The sequence below is a fragment of the Elephas maximus genome, chromosome 1 (genome assembly GCF_024166365.1).
Source record: "Elephas maximus indicus isolate mEleMax1 chromosome 1, mEleMax1 primary haplotype, whole genome shotgun sequence".
Taxonomy (NCBI): Eukaryota; Metazoa; Chordata; class Mammalia; order Proboscidea; family Elephantidae; genus Elephas; species Elephas maximus.
Genome location: NC_064819.1, coordinates 73,580,970 through 73,605,414, shown reverse-complemented (window position 1 = coordinate 73,605,414; position 24,445 = coordinate 73,580,970). Strand labels below are relative to the sequence as shown.

General features: G+C 42.2%; 1 protein-coding gene and 4 non-coding genes across 10 annotated transcripts; 1 reads left to right on the top strand and 4 right to left on the bottom strand.

Annotated features, from left to right (window-relative positions):
- Nucleotides 1-8,121: 8,121 nt before the first annotated feature.
- HMGN4 (high mobility group nucleosomal binding domain 4) lies at nucleotides 8,122-16,694 on the bottom strand. 6 transcript variants are annotated; one of them, XM_049885819.1, is made up of 4 exons: nucleotides 16,352-16,694; nucleotides 13,409-13,454; nucleotides 13,149-13,273; nucleotides 8,122-9,922 (listed from the first exon to the last, which is right to left on the bottom strand). In XM_049885819.1, the coding sequence occupies exon 4, from the start codon at nucleotides 9,840-9,842 to the stop codon at nucleotides 9,570-9,572; it is 273 nt and encodes a 90-aa protein (XP_049741776.1). In that variant the 5' UTR covers nucleotides 9,843-9,922; nucleotides 13,149-13,273; nucleotides 13,409-13,454; nucleotides 16,352-16,694; the 3' UTR covers nucleotides 8,122-9,569. The 6 variants fall into 6 exon arrangements, with proteins under 6 accessions (XP_049741776.1, XP_049741786.1, XP_049741758.1 ...); XM_049885829.1 differs by having other exon boundaries at nucleotides 13,215-13,273; XM_049885801.1 differs by lacking the exon at nucleotides 13,149-13,273.
- Nucleotides 16,695-16,890: 196 nt separating this feature from the next.
- TRNAV-CAC (transfer RNA valine (anticodon CAC)) lies at nucleotides 16,891-16,963 on the bottom strand. Its single transcript has one exon. It is a non-coding gene; the product is annotated as a tRNA-Val (tRNA).
- Nucleotides 16,964-17,386: 423 nt separating this feature from the next.
- TRNAR-ACG (transfer RNA arginine (anticodon ACG)) lies at nucleotides 17,387-17,459 on the bottom strand. Its single transcript has one exon. It is a non-coding gene; the product is annotated as a tRNA-Arg (tRNA).
- A 4,267-nt stretch (nucleotides 17,460-21,726) lies between these two features.
- Nucleotides 21,727-21,800, top strand: TRNAT-AGU (transfer RNA threonine (anticodon AGU)). Its single transcript has one exon. It is a non-coding gene; the product is annotated as a tRNA-Thr (tRNA).
- A 1,753-nt stretch (nucleotides 21,801-23,553) lies between these two features.
- On the bottom strand, nucleotides 23,554-23,636 carry TRNAL-CAG (transfer RNA leucine (anticodon CAG)). The gene has a single exon. It is a non-coding gene; the product is annotated as a tRNA-Leu (tRNA).
- Nucleotides 23,637-24,445: the final 809 nt, after the last annotated feature.

Sequence of the window (24,445 nt, the reverse complement as noted above, 5' to 3'; positions counted from 1 at the left end):
TCACGATGTTGCTCATTGGTCCAGTTGTGAGGACTTCTGTTTTCTTTATGTTGAGGTGTAATCCATACTGAAGGCTGTGGTCTTTGATCTTCATTACCAAGCGCTTCAGGTCCTCTTCACTTTCAGCAAGCAAGGTCGTGTCATCTGCATAACGCAGGTTGTTAATGAGTCTTCCTCCAATCCTGATGCCCCGTTCTTCTTTATATAGTCCAGCTTCTCAGATTATTTGCTCAGCATACAGATTAAATAGGTATGGTGAAAGAATACAACCCTGCCATACACCTTTCCTGACTTTAAACCAATCAGTATCCCCTTGTTCTCTCCGAACAACTGCCTCTTGATCTATGTAAAGGTTCTTCATGAGCACAATTAAGTGTTCTGGAATTCCCATTCTTCGCAGTGTTTTCCGTAGTTTGTTATGATCCACCCAGTCAAATGCCTTTGCATAGTCCATAAAACACAGGTAAACATCCTTCTGGTATTCTCTGCCTTCAGCCAGGATCCATCTGACATCAGCGATGATATCCCTGGTTCCACGTCCTCTTCTGAAACTAGCCTGAATTTCTGGCAGTTCCCAGTCGATATACTACTGCAGCCATTTCTGAATGATCTTCAGCAAAATTTTGCTTGCGTGTGATATTAATGATATTGTTCTGTAATTTCCACATTTTGTTGGATCACCTTTCTTGGGAATAGGCATACATATGGATCTCTTCCAGTCAGTTGACCAGGAAGCTGTCCTCCGCATTTCTTGGCATAGACGAGTGAGCACCTCCAGCGCTGCATCTGTTTGTTGAAACATCTCAGTTGATATTCCATCAATTCCTGGAGCCTTGTTTTTCACCAATGCCTTCAGAGCAGCTTGGACCTCTTCCTTCAGTACCATCGGTTGTTCCTGATCATATGCAACCTCTTGAAATGGTTGACTATCGACTAATTCTTTTTGGTATAATGTCTCTGTGTATTCTTTCCATCTTCTTTTGATGCTTCCTGCACCGTTCACTATTTTCCCCATGGAATCCTTCACTATTCCAACTCGAGGCTTGAATTTTTTCTTCAGTTCTTTCAGCTTGAGAAACGCCGAGCGTGTTCTTCCATTTTGGTTTTCCATCTCCAGCTCTTTGCACATGTCATTATAATACTTTACTTTGTCTTCTCGAGAGACCCTTTGAAATCTTCTGTTCAGTTCTTTTACTTCATCAATTCTTCCTTTTGCTTTAGCTGCTCGACGCTCAAGAGCAAGTTTCAGAGTCTCCTCTGACATCCATCTTAGTCTTTTCTTTCTTTCCTGTCTTTTCAATGACCTCCTGCTTTCTTCATGGATGATGTCCTTGATGTTATTCCACAACTCGTCTGGTCTTCAGTTACTAGTGTTCAATGCATCAAATCTGTTCTTCAGATGGTCTCTAAATTCAGGTGGGATATACTTAAGGTCATATTTTTGCTCTTGTGAACTTGCTCTGATTTTCTTCCCTTTCAGCTTGAACTTGCATATGAGCAATTGATGGTCTGTTCCACAGTCAGCCCCTGGCCTTGTTCTGACTGCTCATATTGAGCTTTTCCATCCTCTCTTTCCACATAAAAAACCACAGATGTAGTCAATTTGATTTCTGTGTGTTCCATCTGGCGAGGTCCATGTGTATAGTCGCCGTACATGTTGGTGAAAGAAGGTATTCGCAATGAAGTCGTTGGTCTTGCAAAATTCTGTCATTCGATCTCCGGCATTGTTTCTATCACCAAGGCCATATTTTCCAACTACTGATCCTTCTTTGTTTCCAACACTCGCATTCCAATTGCCAGTAATTATCAATGCATCTTGATTGCATGTTCGATCAATTTCAGACTGCAGCAGCTGATAAAAATCTTCTATTTCTTCATCTTTGGCCCTAGTGGTTGGTGCGTAAATTTGAATTATAGTCGTATTAACTGGTTTTCCTTGTAGGCGTATGGATATTATCCTATCACTGACAGCGTTGTACTTCAGGATAGATCTTGAAACGTTCTTTTTGACGATGAAGGCAACACCATTCCTCTTTGAGTTCTCATTGCCGGCATAGTAGACTATATGATTGTCTGATTCAAAATGGCCAATACCAGTCCATTTCGGCTCACTAATGCCCAGGATGTCGATGTTTATGCGTTCCATTTCATTTTTGACGATTTCAAATTTTCTTAGATTCATACTTTGCGCATTCCAGGTTCCGATTATTAATGGATGTTTGCAGCCGTTTTTTCTCATTTTGAGTCGTGCCACATCAGCAAATGAAGGTCCCGAAAGCTTTACTCCATCCACGTCATTAAGGTCGACTCTACTTTGAGGAGGCAGCTCTTCCCCAGTCATCTTTTGAGTGCCTTCCAACCTGGGGAGCTCGTTTTCCCGCACTATATCAGACAGTGTTCCACTGCTATTCATAAGGTTTTCACTGGCTAATGCTTTTCAGAAGTAGACTGCCAAGTCCTTCTTCCTAGTCTTAGTCAGGAAGCTCAGCTGAAACCTGTCCTTTGCGGGTGACCCTGCTGGTATCTGAATACCAGTGGCATAGCTTCCAGCATCACAGCAACACACAAGCCCCGGCAGTATGACAAACTGACAGACACGTGGGGGGGCAACTTATAGTAGACGGTTATAAAATGACACTGGATTAATTGAACAAACTATATCTCCATTCTACATCATTCTCCTAATCTCTAAACCTGTATGTTAATTTGTCTCCATTACCCCGGATATCATCAAACACCAAAAAAAGCTACTGAAAAAGCTCATTGCTGGGAGTTGTATAGTCAGAAAACTTCAGCTTCCGATATCTCTTTCTAATTCAACCATACAGCGGACACAGAGGTTTTTGTAAAATGCACATCTGCTCGGGCTTTTCCCCTGGCCTAAAACTTTTAAGACAGGATAAAATCTGAAATCCTTTCCAAGAGAAAGAAGCCCTTCTGAACTGGCTTTATCTCTGATTGTACTCCACCCCACAACCCCCTTCTTTGCTCCTATGCTTCATCTAACCTCATCTTACCTGTGGCTGCCAGGTCTGTGGAAAGGTGTGGGCACTTTCTAGTGCTTCCCACAAAGGTCATGGCTGGAGGTTAGTGTAAGGTCCTTTTTGAGCTTTGCTTTCAAGGAGGGATGGTTGAGAGACCATGGAGTCAAACCCTGGAGCTTTTCACTGTTGCTTTTTTTTTTTTAACTCTTTCCTGAAATGGGATAGCTTTTTCTCCTTCTATGGAAGCAGAATATTTCTTTGCTTTGGTGAGGGCAGGGCCCTCTGGCCCTTCCCTGTAGCCTTAGCACACATTTGAAGCTCAATAAATATTTGCTGAATGAATCAATGAACCAGTCCTTAATGGCATGCCCTCCTCCCTGTAATCTCTTCCTTTGCCCTTGCTTTGCCACCCTTGGCACACTCCTAATACCTGCCAGCTTTATACACTTCTTTTATACCACAGCTAGAGTGTGTAGACAGCACTCTTTTAGCACTCATGCCTAATTGATTAATGGACTGAGCTCTGATTTATCTTGCCCAACATAACTCCTGACATGTGGGATGTAAGTAATAATTACTGAATGAGGCAAGGAGTACCCGTCAGGTGATACTTGATGTTTCTCTTTCCACCTATCTTTAAATTATTGTCCCTATACAAGGCAGAGTGGAATGGAGGAGCATCTGTGAGTACAGCACTCTGTCAGTGTGCTTGGGACTGGTCTTGAATCTTCAGCTCTCAAGACTTCATGTGATAAAACTCCATCCTGTTCACCTAAAAGAAATTTGAGCAGGTGCAAGAAAAGTAATAATGAAATTACTAATATCTGTATTTATGGAGGGGTTTCAATGTGCCAGACACTGGGTTAAGCACTTTTGCAGTGTTTCTTAACATGGTGGCTGGTAAACTTGGATGGGGAAAAAAATTATGTCTTTAAAATCTCTAACCTACAGCTGAAATTTAGCACTTCCTTCAGTTATGAGTGTAGGTAACAAACCACAGTCAAAAGAGAAGTACCTGTGGCTTTGTCACCAAGAAAAAGAACAAATACTTTTGTATTACATTACAGTTGTTACAAATATCTCATATTTAACTATTTTGAAATTATGGTAGTTATGAGATGTGCCTTGTATAATACACTAATAAAGAAGCAGAGTTATTACTGCATTGCAAATTATTTTTAATCATTTGATAAGCGTTTTATAGTATAATTGGTTTTCTTTGTAATCATATGTGTGTCTGCTGAACGCTTTTAAAAACATAATTCGGAGAAGGTTTCCTTGGGCTTCTTCATGCTTCCAGGGGGCTCCCTGGCATCTAAAAGGTTAAGAAAGCCCTGCGGATATTCACTGTCTCCAAGGCTAGTCCACCTCTAGGTGCTGACAATCCGCTTCTGTTGAAACGCCACCAAAACAGGACTGGGGTAAGAGCCCCCCGAAAGTCAGAGCAAGGTCTGCGAGGGAATGAGAAGCAAACAGAAAACTGAACGGCCGCAGCCTCCTTTACTCAGCAACCAGAACGCAACCCAGAGCTGGCCCAGCCAGAGGTGACATCGAGAGGTGCGGACCTCCCAGTCGCCTAGAAGGGATCGGAAGTGCGTCCGAGAGCAGATTGGCCGGAGGGACCCCCCATCCGGATGCTCTTCTGACCGCACCCTCGCTCGGATCCTGTAGGTGTTTTGCAGTTTTTCTTTTTTTTTTTTTTTTTGACTCTGGCTTTTACGAGATGGAAGCCATTGGAGGGTTTTGAGACGTGTGACATATTTTAGAAGGGTCACTGTGACTGACCACTTGAGAGTAGAATGAAGAGCGACAAAGGCAGATGCAGAAAAATAAGTTTCCCTCCTTCCCAACTCTTTCAGGGCCAAAAAAAAGTCAGAAATTTGATTAAAAACTCTAGATCGCTTAGGCTGATTCATGTCAGATACCCAAACTCTCAAAATATTTATACTATTTTATAAATTACCAGGATGGCACTTTGTGAATTTACAGATAAGAATATAAGTGCCAAACGGTTCAGAAAAGTGGGCAGGGAGATTCCCCTCCCCTCCCCCCACCCCCACCCCCGCCAGTAATGTGTACCTGGCTCAAAAGCTGGAACTGTTTTTCAAATAATAATCACTTTGAAGAATAAATTACAATTCTTTGGTGGTTTGATGAATACTGATTCGGCGTAGAGGGAAGCAGATACTATGAAGGAGGTTTATTTATAATTTCCTTAATTGGTCTTCCCTACTTCACAGAAATATTTGTCTAAAAAATTAGCATCCTTGTTCAGAAACAATATCCCTGCTAACTTTATATTGCTGGAGATAGAGTAACATTCATAAATTCCATATGACCAGTTCCCCATGGAATTTGTTGGTTTTACTACTACCCTTCTTCATTGGAAATTACAATTATCTGGCTTGTAGAATACTGGCGTTACTTTTATTTGATGGGCTTCTAGTGGTATCTTAGGAAGTTTCTGAATTTATTCAGAAATACCAAAAAAATTTTGGGGGGGAAAGATTACATTTGAGATTTATACCAGTGATCCTCAGCCTTTTCAACAGTGAGGAGTTTTCTAGGCCCTGAAGATATAGACCTGGATCCTATTCTGGATTTTACCACTCACTGTATAATCTCGGGGCAAGTTACATAATCTCTGTTTGCCTCAGTTTCATTAGATGTAAAGTAAAATGGGGGTAGTAATATTATTTAACTCACAGGGTCGTGGAAATGAAATTATGCATGTAAATCACTGGGCACACACAGTGTTTGGTGGACAATCAGCACTTAAGAATTACCTTTTATTATAGTCAAAAACAATACACTGTAATTTCTTTGGTTACGCATTTTAATTATTTTTTATTTAATAATTTATTGAACATCTACTATGCACCACACTTTCTTAACATCTTTGCAAATGTTATTACTCTGACTGGAATCATTTCTCATCACCCCTTGCCTGACCTATAGGGTTGCTGAGTCAGAACTGACTCGACGGCAACAAGTTTGGCTTTTCAAGTTTTTGCCTGATCAACTCCTATCTGCTTTCATTTTGCTATTCAGGTGTTAACGTTCCCGAGGAAGTCCTCCCTAGTACTCCTTCATGCCTTGGCATCAGTCTGAGGGTCCTGCAATATTACCACAGCACAAAGAATACTACTGTGTGATGACTTGACCCTGTATGAATCTGGGCTCTCTGAGAAAAGAGATTATTTCTTTTATCTTTGATTCTGATCTGTGCCAAGCCCAGCTGTCTGTCACAGAGAAAGTACAGATAAACGTTTACTGTTTACTGAGTAAGATGGAGTGGGAATAGTAGAACAGAGGGATGGTAATACTGCATGATAAATCAGAATTTCCAGAAATCCACTATTACAAAGGGAAATACTGGTAACATATAACGTGATGCTAGTTTTACTATATATACTACTACTGTATATAATATACTGTCTGGCCCTCAGTTTTGTGGGTTCAACAAATAATTTTTTTTTAATCAGTTTTCCAGTAGTGATTAAGCTCTGGTAAATACGAATTATTTTTTCAAAGTCCCAAGTAAGCTTTATTCATCAGAACGTTAATTTGGTAAACTGCAGTAGTAAATGTTTCCATATAGTATGTCTAATTCTTTAAACAACCTTGTAAAGTAGGTATCAGTTCTTGCTATACTACTGAGGAAACTGTGGTTCAGAAAGGTTAACTATCCGAGCATGGCATTCCTTATTTACTGCCAACTGTCTCACACCTCATATCCAGTCCACTCTCCTTCACTGTTCCCTACCAGGTCCAAGTCACCAACATGGTTTGTCTGGATGATTGCGACAGCTGTCTGGCTTCCTTCTTCCACTCTTGCCCTCTTACAGCCTATTCCCCCATGGAGCAGATAGCCTCCTTGTTCTTCTTCAGCTTGCCAAGCACATTTCTACCTCATTTCTTTGCCATTCCCTCTGCTGGAATGCTTTCCTCTCAGATATTCACACCTTTTGTTCCCTCACTTCATTAAAGGCCCTGCTCAAATGTGTTCTCATCAGAGAGGACTTCCCCAACCACTCAATCTAAATAGCACCCTCTTACACTTCTTTCCTTAAGGCTTCTTTTTGCATAAATTTGCATATTTATTTTCTACCTCCCTAGATAGAACATGGAGCCCTGGTGGTGCAGTGGTTAAGAGCTCGGCTCCTTGGAAACCCTGTGGGCAGCTCTGTTCTGTCCTATAGGGTCACTATGAGTCAAAATCAACTTGACAGGCAATGGATTTGGTATTTTTAGGTTTAGCTAGAACATAGCTTCATGAAATTTGAGACTGTTTTCTTGCTGCTGTATCCCTGGCACTGGGATAATATTTAGCATTAGGAAAAGGAAAAGAAGGTACAAGGACTTCAAAGAAACAAAAATACTTGCATATACAGCAGATATGGTGGTTGTGATGGTTAAGGTTGTGTGTCAACTTGTTAGGCCATGATTCTCAGTGGTTTGACAGTTATGATGTAGTTTGGCAGTTACATAATGATGTAATCACCTCCATGATGAGATCTGATACAATATTATCATCTCCATGATGAGATCTGCTTGAGTAGCCAATCAGTTGAAAGAGAGTTTCCTTTGGGGTATAGCCTGCATCCAATATATATGGACTTTCTGGCAAAGCTCGCTGGCTTTTGCTCACTCTGGATCCTGCATCTGACTTGTCATCATCTGAACTCCAGTTCTTGGGATTTGAGCCAGCGGCTTGCCATACTGCCTGCCAATCCTGGATTTGTCACCCTCACAGCCTGCTGTCTGACCTGGTGATCTTGGGTTCATCAGCCACTGCAGTGACATGAGTCAAGAGAAGCCTCCAGTCTGATGTCTGGCCCACAGACTTGTGACTTTCCAGCCTCTACAACCGTGTAAGCCACTTCTTTGATATAAATCTCTCTCTACACACATACACACACAAGCTTCACTGGTTTTGCTTCTCTAGAGAACCCAGCCTAAGACAGCTGTCTCTGTAGAAAACCCAAAAGAATATACAAATGTAAGAATTAATGAGGGTTTCGCAAGGCTACTGGATGCAAAAATCAACAATGGTAAAAAATACAAAGTAGTAACTGAAAACATACCATATAAAATAGCATCAAAAAATATAAAGTCCCTAAGAAACACTGACAAAAGAAGGCATTTATGGAGAAAATTATAAAACTTTATTGAAAGACATTTAAAAGGCCTAAATAAATGGAAAGCTGTATCATGGTCATGGATTAGAAGACCCAATATTGTAAAGATGATATGGCTTCCCAAACCAATCTATAAATTCAACAGAAATTCAATCAAAATCCCAACAAGTTTGCTTTGTTTTTTGATATAGAACCTGGAAGAGCAGGTGGCTAAGAACAGCCAAGACTCTCCTAAGAAAAAAAATTTGATGGTGATGTTGAAGGTGGAGGTGGGATTTGTACTCTAATATTAAAACCTTTTTTAAAAAGTGTAGTAATCAGGACAGTATAGCACTGGCACAAGGCTAGACAAATTGATCAGTAGGTCAGAATAGAGCCTATCAACAGACTCAGACACACACACAGATACACAGAAACTTGATTTATGAAACACCTAATGTCACAAATCAGCGGGGAAAGGACGAACTTTTCAGTAAACAGACAACTACTTATTCATATGGAAAAAATATTAAATTGGACTTCAACCTCATACTTTTCACAAAAATCAGAGCAGACAAAAGGTAAATATGAAAAGCAAAACTACAAAACTTTCCAAGGCAGTACAGGAGAATGTCTTTCTGGCTTCTGGTAGGAGACGATTTCCCCTCCTAAGCAATTTGTATTCAGCTTTTTTTAATTTTCAGAAACAATCACGTTACTCCCACCAGGGCATCGGCAATAATAACACTTTAAATTCCCAAATTCCCCTCTGGAAAAAGTCACTGTAAAAGTCAACAAAGTCCTTTTTTGCTGCTTTGTACAGGAAAAGTTTTCAGAGGGGTGGACATCTCACATGAGGCATGTAGTTTAAGAGCTCTTCACAGGCCAACTGATGTGGAGGAAATAAACTAAAAGGTGCTGAATTCTCAGTGGGATGATTCGCGAACTAAAAACAGGAACTGTGGATCTTCCGAGCAACACCATCTTGATATCATCACCAGAAATTCTGTATTGCCTGAGTACTGTTGCCTGACACTGCTAATTTTAGGGGTGCCAGGACCACATCAAGACTCTTGTTTGAAGAAGTTAAGTCTATGCTGATGGCATCAGGGAAAGAGAAGAAGACGTGAAGTTTTGCCCCCGCCACACACACACAAGGCTTCTGTGTCAAAGTGGCCTGATGCACAAATGTGAGGGAATCCCTCATGACCAAGAACAATCCTCGAAACCCGGGATAGAAAATCCTATTTTCTTCCCTTTCTATCTAGCTTCTGAGACACATTCTATTAGTGGTATTTGCCCTTTCCACAAAAGAGAACAATGAAGCATTCTGTATGCTAATAACATAACTTAAAAAAAAAAAAGCTAAACCAAAATTCTATAGTTTTACAAAACTTGATTTAAAAAAAACATAGTATTTTGAACAGCAGTTGTTAGAAGTACAGAGCTATCAAAAATGTATACTTCACTTTGCATCTCCAGTGCCTTCCGCTTTCTGTGCCTGGACTGTAGAGGCATCTCTGTTTTTTGCAGGGTTGGTTCCATCTTTGCCAGCATCTGCTTTCCCCTTTCTCCCCTTGGGAAGTTTCTCTCCCTTCTTTGTAGGCGGCTTTTTTGGCCTAGGCTCTGGTTTTGGAGGGGCAGGTTTAGCAGACAGCCGCGCTGATCTCCTCTGTGGCTCATCCTTCACCTTTGCTTTGTCACTTTTAGCATCCCCTTTAGCCTTTCGCTTGGGCATGGTGGCAGCAGTGTTTGACAGGTGGCTTTGCTAGTCCAGGGGGCGCCTCTGCCTCCCTCACACTGCTCCGGGACAGGTTTCTTTAATAAGACACAAAAATGAAAACAATAAAGGGAAAGATGAACAAATTTAACTATTTCACTATATTAAAAGTAATTAACTTGTGTTTATCAAAAAGAAATGATATAAAAGTAAAAGGATAAGTTGCAAACAGGGCAAAAATATTTGCAACACATATAACTGACAAAGGATTGGAACCCAGAATATATAAAGAAATCCTACAGACCCATGAGGAAACGACAAGATGAAATTTTAAAACAGTGGACAAAAGTGTTAACAAGCACTTTTTAGAAGCAGTATGAATGGTGAAAATATGTTCAACCTGATGAGTAACATGGGAAGCGAATATTAAAACCACAGGAGATAACATTTCATAGCCACTGAATTGGTAAAAACTAAGTGGTCTAACAATATCAAGGGCTTAGCTGATGTGAAGCAATCAAAATAGTAGTTAAATACACTGTTGGTGTGTATGTATGTGTGTATGAATTAGTGTATTCACTTTAGAAACCCGATGTGGTATTATCTAAAGCAATTTTACTTCTAGGTGTTTACCTAAAGCGATTCTTGGAGGTATGCACAGAAGACCCCTATAAGAATGTTTCTAGTAATACTGTAATTTCAAAAAATTAGAAGCCACCCAAATGCCCCTCAATAGTAATGGATAAATAAATCATGGTAATATCTATACAAGGGGATACTATTCAGCAGCAAAAATGAATAGACTACAGCTGCATGCAAAAACACGTAAAAATATCAAGAATATAATGTTGAACAAAAAAGCAAGTTGCATACCTCCTTTGCCATGAGACCAGAAGAGCTGGATGGTGCCCGGCTGCCATTACTGAATATTTTGATCAAAGATTCTACAGATGAATCCTGATCAAAATGGGGAAACTGCAGAACAGAATTCAAACTCTCACGGACTCCAGACTTTCTGGAGCCATGGAGGCTGGATGAACCTCTGACACTATTGCCCTGAGATAATCTTTAAACCTTATACCAAAAATATCCCCTGAAGTCTTCTTAAAACCAAAAAATTGTTTAACTTAACTAGTAAAAAATGTCTGCCTTGAGCATTATTCTCGTCTAGTTATTTTTGTTGTTAGGTGCTATTGAGTCGGTTCTGACTCATAGCGACCCTGTGTACAACAGAACAAAACACTGTCCGGTTCTGCACCATCCTCACAATCGTTATGCTTAAGCCCATTGTTGCAGCCATTCTGTCAATCCATCTCATTGAGGGTCTTCCTCTTTTTCACTGACCCTCCACTTTAACAAGCATGCTCTTCTATGGACTATCTATATAGGATCAAACTGACAACAGCAACTTGAAAAAGACTGGATAGGAACTTTAGGGGGCAGTGAGTTTATATTAATGGGGGAGGAACAAGTCAGAAAAGAAGGGTGAGAATGGCTGCACAACTTAAAGAATATAATCAACATCACTGAACTGTACATGTAGAAACTGTTGAACTGGTGTATGTTTTGCTGTGTATATTCTCAACAATACCAAAATAAATAAAATAAAATAAAAGAGCAAGTTGCAGAAGAATACATACAGTATAGATCCATTTATATGATGTGTAAAACCAAATGACGTGTTATTTTGGCTGCAAGCAAGTAGTAAAACTAAATAAAAGCAAGGCATAAGTTTAGAAATCAGGACAGTAGTCACCTCTGACGAGGCTGGGAAACAGACACGACTGGGGAGGGCCTGGAGGTTAGTCCCGAGGTAAGAAGAGGTGGTGGTGTTCTCCTCCTTGAACTGGGCAGAGGAGAGGGTGTGGCTGTTGCAACATGATTCTCTGTATCTTGCATGGAAAAACTTTGTGTCCTGCTCAGTGGTTCCTAAAAACTACTAAAGAGGTGAGGGGTATAGCAGAAAGAATACTAGGTAGCCAAGAGTACAGATTCAGTGCCACAGAGGCAGGAAAAAAAAGTGACTTGAGTTTGGCTAATTAGGACCTGTACCTATGGCTGCCATTCACGGGCACTACCTAGCTTCTTTAGAACTTTCAGCCAAGACTAGCTACTCGCCCCTTCTGCCTCGCCCTTGAAAATATTTCCTAGGAAATTTCATAACCCTGTGCACTGCCCCCATGTCACCATTTTTTTTTTTTTTTTAATTATCTTGTCCTACATTGATTTACTGGAAAACACAGAAGTACTTGGGCAACCTTAGATTTCATTCATTTACATGTTGCTTGGCTAACAAAGTGACCACTGGTAAATGGTGCTAAAACATCACATTATCTATGCTCCTCGTTTTTTTTCCTCACGGCTAGAATTTCTGGAAATTTTGTATTTTTCCTTCTTTCTTGTGGGATAGAGATAGACATGAAATTCTGTATAAAGCAGAAGGAAGAACTAGTGTTCTTGAGTGTGCCCTGAATCAGTCAGTATCTCCCCTAGTATCTTGAAAGGTACTCTGGAAACAGCGATTAAAATTGAGAAGGGAAACAGCTGTGTTCTTACAGTGACTAGCTCTTTACTGAAAAGCTAATGTGAAATAAGCCCGGACCCTTCTCTGCCCTCACTGTGCTCTTCCCTTGCCCCCTTTTCAGGGAGACTGAATTACTGAGGGGCTAGAAAGTAATGGTGTCATTAATCTCCCTGCTACCACTGAGGCATGCTACAATTGTGCTGATCCAACTAGACCTGACCCATTCTGTCCTGAAGACATCTTCTCCTAAACATTATATGAATTTATACCTAATTTCTGTTTCCCTTCTTCTCTCTCTCAAATATACCACTAAAGAAATGTTTCAACAGATCTTAAGAGAACAAGAGATTTTTATTTTTTAATTAAAATTCAGGCACAATAAGGGAAAGGAATTTTTAAAGAAAATATTTGAGAAGGATTCCAGAAATCATGTAAGGCAACTTTGAGTAGGGTAATAGTGGACCCAGAAAAGGAGTGGGAGAGACAGCTATTCTTAAAATGAAGGAACCAATGTTGAGAGACATTATAAAAACCAAACCAAAAAAAGAGACATTATAGGATATGGGAATCACTTGTTCTAATACTGGGATGACTTTTTATACCTGTTGCTCTAGCATAATATTAACAGTGCTTCCTTTTACTCTCTCAAGTGTCTCAGCTTCGGCAGTAAATGATACGGTCATCCTAAATATTCTGCCTATATTCTTAGAGACCTTTTTATTGCCAGACAATGACAGAGGAAATTGAAGGATGAGTTTTTGTCCTAGGACATCCTTCGCTACAGAATGGATACTCCATACCATTCTCCTTCCATCTTACTCCAAAATTGTGTTTCTCAGCCCATCTCCTGGTGTGGGAATGCTCACACAATCTGTTTCCTGGGCTCGGTCTTCTTCAAGATAGATCACTTGCAGTCCATTTCAAGCTGAGGGACCGTGATCGCCACATGTCAAAGGCCAAAACACAGCAAGTGACAATAAAGATAAATTTATGGAAAACAGGCCACTGGCTGGATACCTTATCTAGGTATACAAATATGAATTAGTTCCTTGAAACTCACCTTTAGAAGGCTGATCAGGAGACCCAGTGACTGACTGTCCAGAGACCTTACAAATGTAGGAGACAGATACACAAATAATGAAAAAGGGCCAGAGGGATAAAAGGTCATTTCCATGAAGGCTGAGGAGGGTTGGAGAAAGAGGGAGCTCTCACCACACAGTGATGTAACTTAAATCATTTGTCAAATAATAAAACAGAGAAGCATTATACAATTAAGAATATTCTATCATGCATGTGAAAGAAATCTTGTAAGTAATTTTATAACTTTGGGGGATATAAAGATATGAATTTCAATGGTATCACCAGGGCAAGAAATTATCAAGACAGATACTGAGGTTATTTCCCAAGACACAGGAAAAATTCTTAGTTTTAGGAATCTAACAATTCCCCTTTGTTAAAATAACACTTCCAAGGACAAAATTATACTAACAGAGAACAGAACAAAACAAGTTAGTGAAATTTTTAATCACATATCTTCACATTGCACAGAACTGGGCTGAAATTCTTGTTAAAGATTGCAATTTAAGTCCTCATTTAACCAGCTTACTTATTTTGTATGAAGAAGGGTCTCTCTCCTTCAGCAGCTGCAAGGGAGAGGTAATATCTGCTCTATCCCTTTCTTAGAATCCTTTGGTTAACTGGGAAGACTTCTAATTTTTCATTAGAAAAAGACCCATGAAGCTTGAATTAACCAGAAAAAAAAAAAAAGCTTTTTTTAAAAAAGACAAATTAAAGGAGAAAATACAAGTTTTCTTCTGAAAAAAAATATGCTAATGCTGCGGAAGATGAGATGTGGGTACGAGTTCATCTGTGAGATGAACTCCTAGGAATTGCCCAAACTGTATCAATAATGTACATAACACACAAATCTCTGTCCTCAGAAATAGGAAACAGTGCAAAGGCCTTAGTGACCTGGGACACATCTTGAATGAGATTAACCTTGAGGTCTCACCCAGCTCTCAAAATCTCTTTTCCATGATTTTGCCTCTGTCATTGTGGGTCTGTTTCAGGCATCCATGGACCAACTTCCATCTCATTCAATACTCACCTCCCACCTCATTCCCGACAAACACATGTAGGGCACATTTTAGCAGCATCCGCCTGCTCCCTTGACTGTTACTGAACTGGGGTTCTGGGTGATAGTTCTAACTTGGGTTCTTGTCTCCATCCCACGGCAGAGTCAGAAGGCCACACTTTCTCTCTGCCTCTTACTTATGGTGAGGTAGTACATTGAAAGGTTACTAACACCAAGCTTAATTAAGAGAGAATAAAGACTATAACTTAAAAAAAAAATAAAAATAAAAGATTGTATGCAAGGTGTGGTGTGCTAGAGGAGCAAGGAGTCACATGGCGTCAATCACTCTCCAGGGCCCTATTTGTTCTCCACCTTCCAAATGAAGTATAACTCCACTTGGGGTTAAGTTAGGGAGGCTGAGGGAAAGGGGTGGTAGGACCATGAGAAATCATGTAAGACAACTTTGAGTAGGGTAATAGTGGACCCAGCAAAGGAGTGGGAGAGACAGCTGTTCTTAAAATGAAGGAACCAATGTTGAGAGACATTATAAAAACCATGAGAAAGGGCAGGAAGTCAAAAAGGTAGAGCTGCTGCTGCATCCTTCCAGAATGCACCTGTTTGGAAGAGGACTAAGCCATAGGCTCCCAAACAAATTGTCACCCACCTGCAACTGCCTGGCTTAGGGCTCACTCGGCTTCCCAGCTGAAGCACTCTTGCCCACTGGGATCAGAGAAAGATGGGGAGGTCAAAACCCTGTCACCTCCTGGGCCCCTGGGACCTTCCACTCCCTTTCAGGGCAGCACACGAACTTACTTTTATTTCTGGGGCGGCGGGGAGGGGGGAGGATATAGGGGATCTTAAAAGAAAAGATCTTAGACAAATTGCTACTGAGTACATGCCCAAGCTTATTATCCTGCTAACAAGAGAACCAGCAAAATGATAAAAGCATGAGTCTTTCAGAGAGGGTATTTAAGTGCAGGGGTAATAAGGCCAAGAAAAGGAATGCCTATACAAGCAGGCTGTTTAAACAAAACACCCCAGCTCATTAGGTAAGGACTACACTTTCTTTTCTTATGGTCCTAAAAACATCACATTCATATCACTCATTAGAGGGTACGTGGAAAGGGTGATTTGAGAGGCTAGGCCTGGCTAACCCCTAGAAATAGTAATAATACCTGTAGTAATAATACATTTAAGAAGTAAATCCTGAAGATACCCTTGAGGCTGTCAGGTGGAATAACAATATTTCTTTCCCACAAAAGCGTTTCATTGATTCAATTAACATTAATGAAAGCAGAACAGTGTCAGACAGAGGTCGGGGTCAAAGAGTCAGCAGTCAAAGGCCAAACCCAGTGCACAAGCCCTGATTTTAAACAGGTGTTGCCATTGGTTTTTCTCAAGCTGCAAGCCAAAATTCACTTAGTCTTAACTTTGGGACCCATTTTTTTTTCTGACAGAAAGAGCAGTAGGTCAAAGTAGAGGGAGATTCAGCCCCGGGGTGTCTCCTAGGTGGGAGTTTCCTGAAGGTGATGCCCTGTAAGGTGGCAAGGGAGGGAGAGCCCAGCCCAAGATAGACCAACCTACCCCCTACGACCTCTTCCAGGCCACAGTCCTGCCGACTCAATCCTTTCAAACCCTCTCCTCGCCTGTCTTTTTTATGCATCTCACCTTAGAGGCCCCGTGGGGACATTCCTGTCGCGCCTGTAGCCTGTGCAACCCCTCCTCCCGGATTCTGCCTTTCCCAGGGATTCACACTCGGAACCCAGGAGAGACACTGCAGTTACTTTGGAGAAGGGATGGCAAGGCCGAGGTCCCCAATCATGACGAGGGCCATATTGCAGGAGGGTCCCAGGTACTTGCAGGGCGGAGGGACACCCTCTCCATTTTCTGGAGGAGCACAGTAAGTCCCCTGAACCGTGAGGCGCTTACCCAAGTCTCGCGGCCTCCGAGGGGTACGGGGATCCAAGGAGTGGCGCCGGCGGCGCGGGTGCCCTCGGCTGGTGGAGGGCGGGCGCAGACTGTGAGACGCTGGAGACGCGCGGGGCCCGCACCGCCGCGAACAGGAAGGCGAGGGAAGGCGAGGATGCGCTTCCGGGGCTGCGGGCGGCCTGCCGCGCGTCCCAGGCCGGGAAACCGAAAAACCAAACCAAACCTGTTGCCGTCGAGTTGATTCCGACTCACAGCAACCCTATAGGACAGAGTAGAACTGCCCCATAGGATTTCCAAGGCTGTGATCTTTTCTTTACAGAAGCGGACTGCCACATCTTTCTCTCGCGGAGAGGCTGGCGTTCCGGTTTCCGCCTGATGATTGCGAGTGTGGGCCTCCTAGGCCGAGGGACTTCGGACCCACCCTAGGCAGCGCCGCCTTAGCGACTCCGCCGGAGCAAGCAAGACAGAAAGAGGAGGGGGCGTGTTTATGAAAGTGTGATATTTAAAAATAAAAAAAAATAATTATGAGAAAAAAAATATGTTTCCGCCCGGTTTCGAACCGGGGACCTTTCGCGTGTGAGGCGAACGTGATAACCACTACACTACGGAAACCCGATGTAAAGCCGCTCTCTGAGTCTAGTGTTCTGCCTTTAACTCCCACGCTCTTCCACTGGCCGTCCTTGTGAATGTGCCTCATGTTAGAGTAAGCATGTGTCTCCGTGCGGGCTTCTCAAATCAGGGAAACCAACGAGACTCACAGACCGCATCCTCTCGGTCCAAGTCTTAATTTCTTCCCGTTTGCATTAATGTTATTTCAAACTCATCCTTCAGCCGAGATAGACAGGCCAGGTCGTGGAAGACGGGTACGTTGGGTATGGTCGCATGTGGAATTTTCCCTCCAGCTGTGGTCAAAAGCCGAGTATTCTGCCCTCAGGAGACTTCCGGGTAAACTTTGCCTTGCACAGATTTTCTTACTTATTTGAACTCAGGTGGGCTGAAGGGGTGAAAAAAAGAGAAAAGTGGAGCTGCACAGACCGAGCCAGCCAGGAGTCGAACCTGGAATCTTCTGATCCGTAGTCAGACGCGTTATCCATTGCGCCACTGGCCCTGCGCGTAGGTGGCGTAGTAGCGGGTATCCCTTGATCAGACACCAGGCCGCGGCACCGGTTTTTCCTGTAGTGTTTGCACTTTGGCTAAAAGCTGTCTTTTTCCCCCGCTAGTTTTTTTCTTTTTTCTTTTTTTTTTTTTTTTTAGCTTAGCTTAGTTTAGGCTAGCTGTGCGTGGGCTCCCCAGCGACCACTTCTGCACGCGCTTTAGGGTCTGTACTTTCCTTCCCTGGCCTGTCACTGTCGGCCGAAAAGTGGCGGCGGGAGGCAAGCCCGGCATCCTCTGCGGGTATATGACCTTTCCATTCATGCATATGTACATGCATTCATCCATTGATTTCATTGATTCAAGATGATGCTGTACAACCGTAAATAAAACTAACATGATCCCTGCCCTCAAGATTAGCTGACTGAGGCAGAGACAGATAAGAAAGCACTAAATAAGTAAAATAATGGTGATATAAGTAAAATAATGGTGATAAGCTCTTGCAGGAAAAAATAAAACGGAAAAGGGAGAGGAAAGCCCAGCAGTGAAGATGAACCAGACAGAAAAGTGGGTATCAGAGGAAAGAGTGCCCTGGACAGAGGAAATCGCCGGGACAAAGGGTAGGAGGTGGAAGCAGCTTGGGGTGTTCCAGCCGTGAGCAGGCCACGGCCAAGAGGAGAGGGTTAGGAGACTGGTAAAAGGGGGAAGCCAGGGAGATGGCCTTGCAGGCCTTGTAGGCCGCCGCAAAGGGTTGGCTGTTAGTCTGTAGGAAATTGGAAGCCTTTGGAGGGTGACATGACCTGACTTTCTTATCTCTCCCTGACTCGTTGAAAAAAAGAAAAAAAAAAAATCAAATATTTACTAAGCAAGACGGTGTGCTAGGCAGCCTCATTGCATGTTTCTCCTACAGCAGGGTTTACATCTCAGAATCTGACTCTTTTAAAAACGAGCATCGTCAAGTAGCACACACTAGAATACTCATTTGTTTGCTTTCTCAGAACATGTCTCAGGTGTGTGTGTGTGTGTTTAAGCCTCTATATTCTCGGGAGTCTTTATCCCCATGCCTGTTGAGCCACTGTAAACAAGTTGATGGCTAATGAACAGGAGTAAAACTACCTGATACTGAGAATGTTCATACTGAGATTAGAAAATATTCTCGGTTCATAAGGTTGCAACAGCTCTAAAGAAAAATATACATGTTTCTGCTCTTTCTGCATAAAAATTAAGGTAGGCCCAGTTACGGATTCCTCCTAGACCATAGAACAGGGGTCTTCTCACCAGGCTTTCTCCTATGGGTACACAGCGCAGTTTGGTGAAAACGAACTCCATCTCAGAATAACACTTTTAAATGTAAAGAAAAAAGGTAAATGCATAAGATTTCAAAAGGAAACCAATTATGTTGAAATAAGCTATCAAAATATTAAAGAACTATGACAGTAATATTTGTGCTTCTTTATTACTGCACTAAATAACAAGATCCAACACTGAGTCTAATAAATATTGTAATTTCAAAATAATAATGAGCATAAATTTTATTTTACAAAATCATCAAGAACTGAAATTTCATGAGAAAATATTTGGGATTTCCAATAGTGATAAAGTCATAGGAGCTAAAATATGTAGGTTTGTTGCCTACATTTATAACAAAAGTAAATACAAAATTTTAGTAACAGGTTAATCAAAATAAGCTTTTGTTTTCCCATCCAAGTTCATGGACAACCACATCCCCATTAGAAGCAAGAGGAGATTTCTATTCTGAAAAGGAGTTTGGAAGCATTAAAAACTGTGCCTGAATTTTCATAAACAAAGCAAATGGGAGTACCTCCCCTTCCGTTTTATCCCTGCCACACAGGAAACCTCCCAGAGAGGGAGGCCAGATCTCAGGGCCTTTTGGAGGTCACAGGTCCCATCTGCACCTCAAAACATCTTTCAACTCAGGTGGCTGAAGGCCCTGTCCACTTTTGCTCTCCCCAATGTTTGTCTGCAAACCCCTCCCTTTGTCTTGCAGGTTTTGAAGGCCTCTTTCACTCTCTCAAATTTCTCAGCCATGTTCACAACCTGATATGAGTTGGGGCATGCTTTTATTTTGTTTTGGATATCTTTCTACTGGGTCTTATTTTCTGAGAGTTACAATTCCAGTCTCCAGTCTTTTCTTCAGTGGTTGTACCAGTCAGGTGTCTCCAGAGAAACAGGATATATATACTTCTGTTTCGAAGAAGAGATTTCGTTCAATGAATCGGCTTATACAATTGTGGGGGCTGGAAAATCTGAAATCTGTAGGACCGGTCGGTCGGTCAGTAGGCTGGAAACTGTTGAACAGGAGCTGATGTTGTAGTCTTGAGGCAGAATTTCTTTCTTAAGGAAACCTCGGTTTTTCTGCTAAGGCCTTTCAACTGATTGGATGATACCCACCCACTTTATTGAGGATAATCCCCCTTACAGTCAAGGACCTGTAGATATATAAAATATGTTCACAGCAACATCTTAATGTTTTTGATTGAATAACTGAATACTATAGCCTAACCAAGTTGACAATATAAAACTAAGGATCACAGGGACATTCTTCTCCCTTGAGTTTCAGTGCACTGTTCTTCTGGGTTCTCAGGCCTATGGAAAACTACACTGTCTGCCATTCCCACATTACTTTGCATTATTGTTAATAGTCTGTGTCACTTCGATCTACAACTTCTCCAGTTTTGGATGTGTGGAGCAGAGCCAATGTGAGGGACCTTTCCATAGTCCTTCCTGGTCACACTGGAAACTGAGTAGAAGATGTAGTTCACGCCCTATTTCTGGAAATTGTTGCTCAATGTCTTGGTTTTCTCTTGGGGCTTGTCTCTGGCTAGTTAGACAACTTCTATGACTTTTTAGAAATTCTGTGCAAACATTATCAGCTGCAAGTCAGAGGAAAAAGCCAAACTGTTGGCTCTGCTGTGTAGCCAAATGTCTGCTACAGTTTGGTCAAAGTCGTATTAGGTGTGACTGTGCTGACTATGGTGCCTTGGTGGTGCAGTGATTAAGAGCTAGGCTGCTAACCAAAAGGCTGGTGGTTTGAATCCACCTAGCTGCTCCTTGGGAACTGGCTCTGGTGTTTATAATTAATTGGTTCTAAACAAACTAATAATATGGCTAGTCTTAATATATGAGAGAAATAGGTACTTATTTCATTGAGACTCAATCAAATTAAGTGTTGAGTTCATAGACTCTCAATCATTTTATGAAAATAAGAAATCTAGCAGAGTCATAGACTTTTATTTTTTCCCCATCGTGTATGTGAACGAAGGTAAGTGCCAGTGGCTGCCTTACAGTATGAGAGAGAAATCCTTCAAATACTGATACAGCTTAGAAACATGAAGTACCAATTGCCACATTAACACCAGGACAACAGATTTCAAGTAAGACAATCACAATTACAGGGTTTTCCTTGGAAGTTACTTTCACAACATCATAACAATTTGTAAACTAAACCCCTTTGTTCAAATCATACTTCCAAGGACAAATTTATTTTAACAGAGAACAGAATAACTTGGGAACAGTTACAAAGACACAAGCCCCCATGACAATATATAAATTCTTGTGAGTGCTCTCAATTTGACACCTTATAAAACTGGATCCTTTGGACACGTTTTGTGAAGAAAGCTGCTCTCCCTCTAAAGCTGCAGAGGAGAGGGGACTTCTCCCTTATTTCCTTCCAAGACTAGGTTTTTAATTATGAAGTCTTGCATTTTTAAGGCCCACTTTGGAATTTCCATTAGTTAACATTATAAGCAAGTAGCAGGCCAGTGGAACTCAAATTTACTGAGAAATACTTGGAATTTTAATTAAAACTCTTGAAATAAAGAACATATAGCTTGCTTCTTGCAAGAATCAATTCTTGGTCTTGGGGTCACCTGGAAGGGTGTTAGGGTATACACGTGGTCTCTTCCTTTTCCTCAGCTTCCTTACCTCAGTGACCCAGGTCATGCTTTACCAACGTGAGGATGACGATGATCGTTCCTGAGCTTATGCCCTTCCAGCTGGCCTCTCAACGAAGATTCTTCTTGAGTGCCCCACGGATTCAGGCTCGCGCCCGCGTTTGCCTATCACTCGAAGGGGACTCAGTTTGCCCGCAGCTGCGCGGTTTATCAGTTCTTTGGGGGGCCAGACGGGGGTTCCTTTTGAGGTTCTGAGGATACATCTGGGCTGCTCTTGACTTCTGGTAGATCTGGTACGGAAAGATAAATACAGAACAGAAGCAGAGAGCATTCCTTTTCCTTGTGAATAAAGAAGAGCGCTGCCGTGTTGGCTCCGTGGCTTAGCTGGTTAAAGCGCCTGTCTAGTAAACAGGAGATCCTGGGTTCGAATCCCAGCGGGGCCTTTTGCGGTTTTCCGCCCTCAAAAAAGGGAGTCGGGGTAGCCATAGGGTTATGTGTGTATGTAATCTTGAAGGTAACTTTACCTTATGGGGTTTCAGAGAAGTTTTATGTGGATCTGAGTTTGGTTCTCTCTCAATGTCTACAAAAGAGAGTTAAAGATAATTTTTTTTTCTTTCAGAAGAATTTCTGTATTTCTTGTATTTTTATTTCATATAAATATTTTTTCAGAGCGCACAAAAGAAACCAGGGAAAGCAGGAGGTACAGCCACCAAATATAAACTACAAGCAACATCATAATCTCTGGTCACTGTATTCTCTTTCCTGGGGAAATCCCAAACGGATGCACTCTCAGTGTTTTAGAAAGGACAATGGCTGAGAAATGTGTTGTTGAGGAGGCTGCAGCATCTCCGACAATTCATAGCACCGAGTAAAATCTAATCATATAAAACAATCCGGCTGTTTAAAAAGATAGCCTTTTGCTTAGCGTTTTTTGGAAAGGAAAATCAAACAGAAAATAAATATTTGCCATTGTGACTTCAGGATGAAGCTGGCAGGGAGAAACATCCATTTGATTGTGTTCAAGGAGTGGGTAGCCTCCTCCGACAGGCAAAAACTTTGAGGCCCACAGCACATCCAGGCGGACTAGAAGTCAAGGAAGGGTTGAGAGGTTCCTTCTCCCAATCTCTCCAAGAGAAAGAGAAAATAAGAAGTGGAAAAGAAGCCACGAGTTTTACTCTTACTTGAGGCCCTTCACATAGAAACAAAAGGTCAGGGAAATGAAGTTTGCTGTAACTGTTGTCCGCCCGCCCACTCAAATCCCAAGACTCAGCAGCCCCCACTCATCGGGCACAGAAAGTTCCGTCAGCCTGGCTTTTGTCCTCAGAGCACATTATTTTATATAAATTGCCAAGGTGGAAATATGATCTCGGGTCCTATCTGCGGGGAACAAAATGTCCAGATACTTTGGGGAGTAGCTCAGAAAGCAGCTCTACTTCTAGGGAGAGTTTTCCTTCTCACTCTGGAAATTAATTCCTCAGTTTTCTTTATAAGCATTTGAAAGGCAGACCCTTCTTTTTCACCAGAACCCTCTACCTTCACCCAGAAAAGCCTTTTTTTGAAGCTGAAAGTACAGACTTCTCCCAAATGGTGAAGTAGGCTGGGTCAACACTATATCACTCTTTCATCCTGTGACTAAGCCTGCCTAAACTTCCACCCTCCTGCTCAGGCTCCAGTAATACACCTTTACAGGGTTCTTGTGGCCAAACCCGTTGCCATCGAGTCGATTCCGATGGTCTGTACCACTGCGGATGATGCTGAAGCCATAGGACATTCCCAGTGAAGAGTCTCACCATCGCTACCAAAAGCAACTCTTCCTAACTCTCCATATATCAGTCATGGAAGCAATCTATGTGGCAAAGTTGAAATGCAGTGCAATCAAAAGTTTGTTTATTCATTCAGTGGCTGTTTGTGGAAGGACCTATTATGTGGCACGAACTATGCTAATCACACAGGCAGGAGTCATGAACCCTAACGAGGCTGGTGGGAAGGTGAGGCAAATAATTCAATGGCAATTACACTACCAAACAACCAACAAACCTGTTGCCACCGAGTCAATTCTGACTCCTCGCGAACCTGCGGAACAGAAAACTGCCTCACAGTGCTTCCAGAGAGGAGATGGTAGATTCAAACTACCCAATTCTGTTGGATGGCAGTCGAACTCTTAACCACTGCTCCGCTAAAGAGCCAAAACTGTACTGTCAGGAGTGGGATTCGAACCCACGCCTCCAGGGGAGACTGCGACCTGAACGCAGCGCCTTAGACCGCTCGGCCATCCTGACTTCCGTAAAGCGATGCAGTCAGATGTAATATCACTGGGACGGCCGGAAGCGGTGGCCCACATTTGGACACTTGCCGCAATCTGAATGCGGTGGAAGGAGAGGGGGAAGACTTCATGGAAGAAGTGATACCCAGACTGAGCCATGAAGGAGATGTAGAATTTACCCAGGCAAGAAAATGTAAGCCATGGAGATGGAGTGGAAGAGGTGTTCCAGGCAAAGGAAATAGTGTGTGTAAAGACCTATAGGTGAGAAAGGACACTAAAAAAAAAAGGACACTAGGTTCAGGTAAATGGGAACACTTAAGGAGTGGAAGTATGCAAGTCTTCAAAGTCCTCTTTGCCTGCAGAAAACAAACAAAAAACAAACCTGTTGCCATCGAGTCAATTCTGACTCAGAGCAACCCTATGGAACAGAGAACTGCCTCATAGGGTTTCCAAAGAGCAGCTGATAGATTCAAACTGCCAAATCCCGTTAGGCATTCTCATCAGACATCATGCAGACCACAGATGGACTTGACTTCCAGAGTTGATAAATATCAAGCGTTTCATGCGTTCTTTCAAAAAAGACCATGTATTACCAAGACAGTGAGGATGGCATTTGGGCTTTGAAATTGTGGATTAAGTAGGGCATTTAGCTGTGCTACTGAGGTTCTCATACATGGAAGAGGAGATGGAAGGGACTGTGTTTCCCATTACATACTAGACTGCAGCACTCATTTGCTGGCTTCATGTCTGTTTTTTGCTGCCAGCCTGTTCACCCCTCGGGGGCAGGGGCTATATCAGCCCTGCTCACTGCTGTTATCTCCAGGG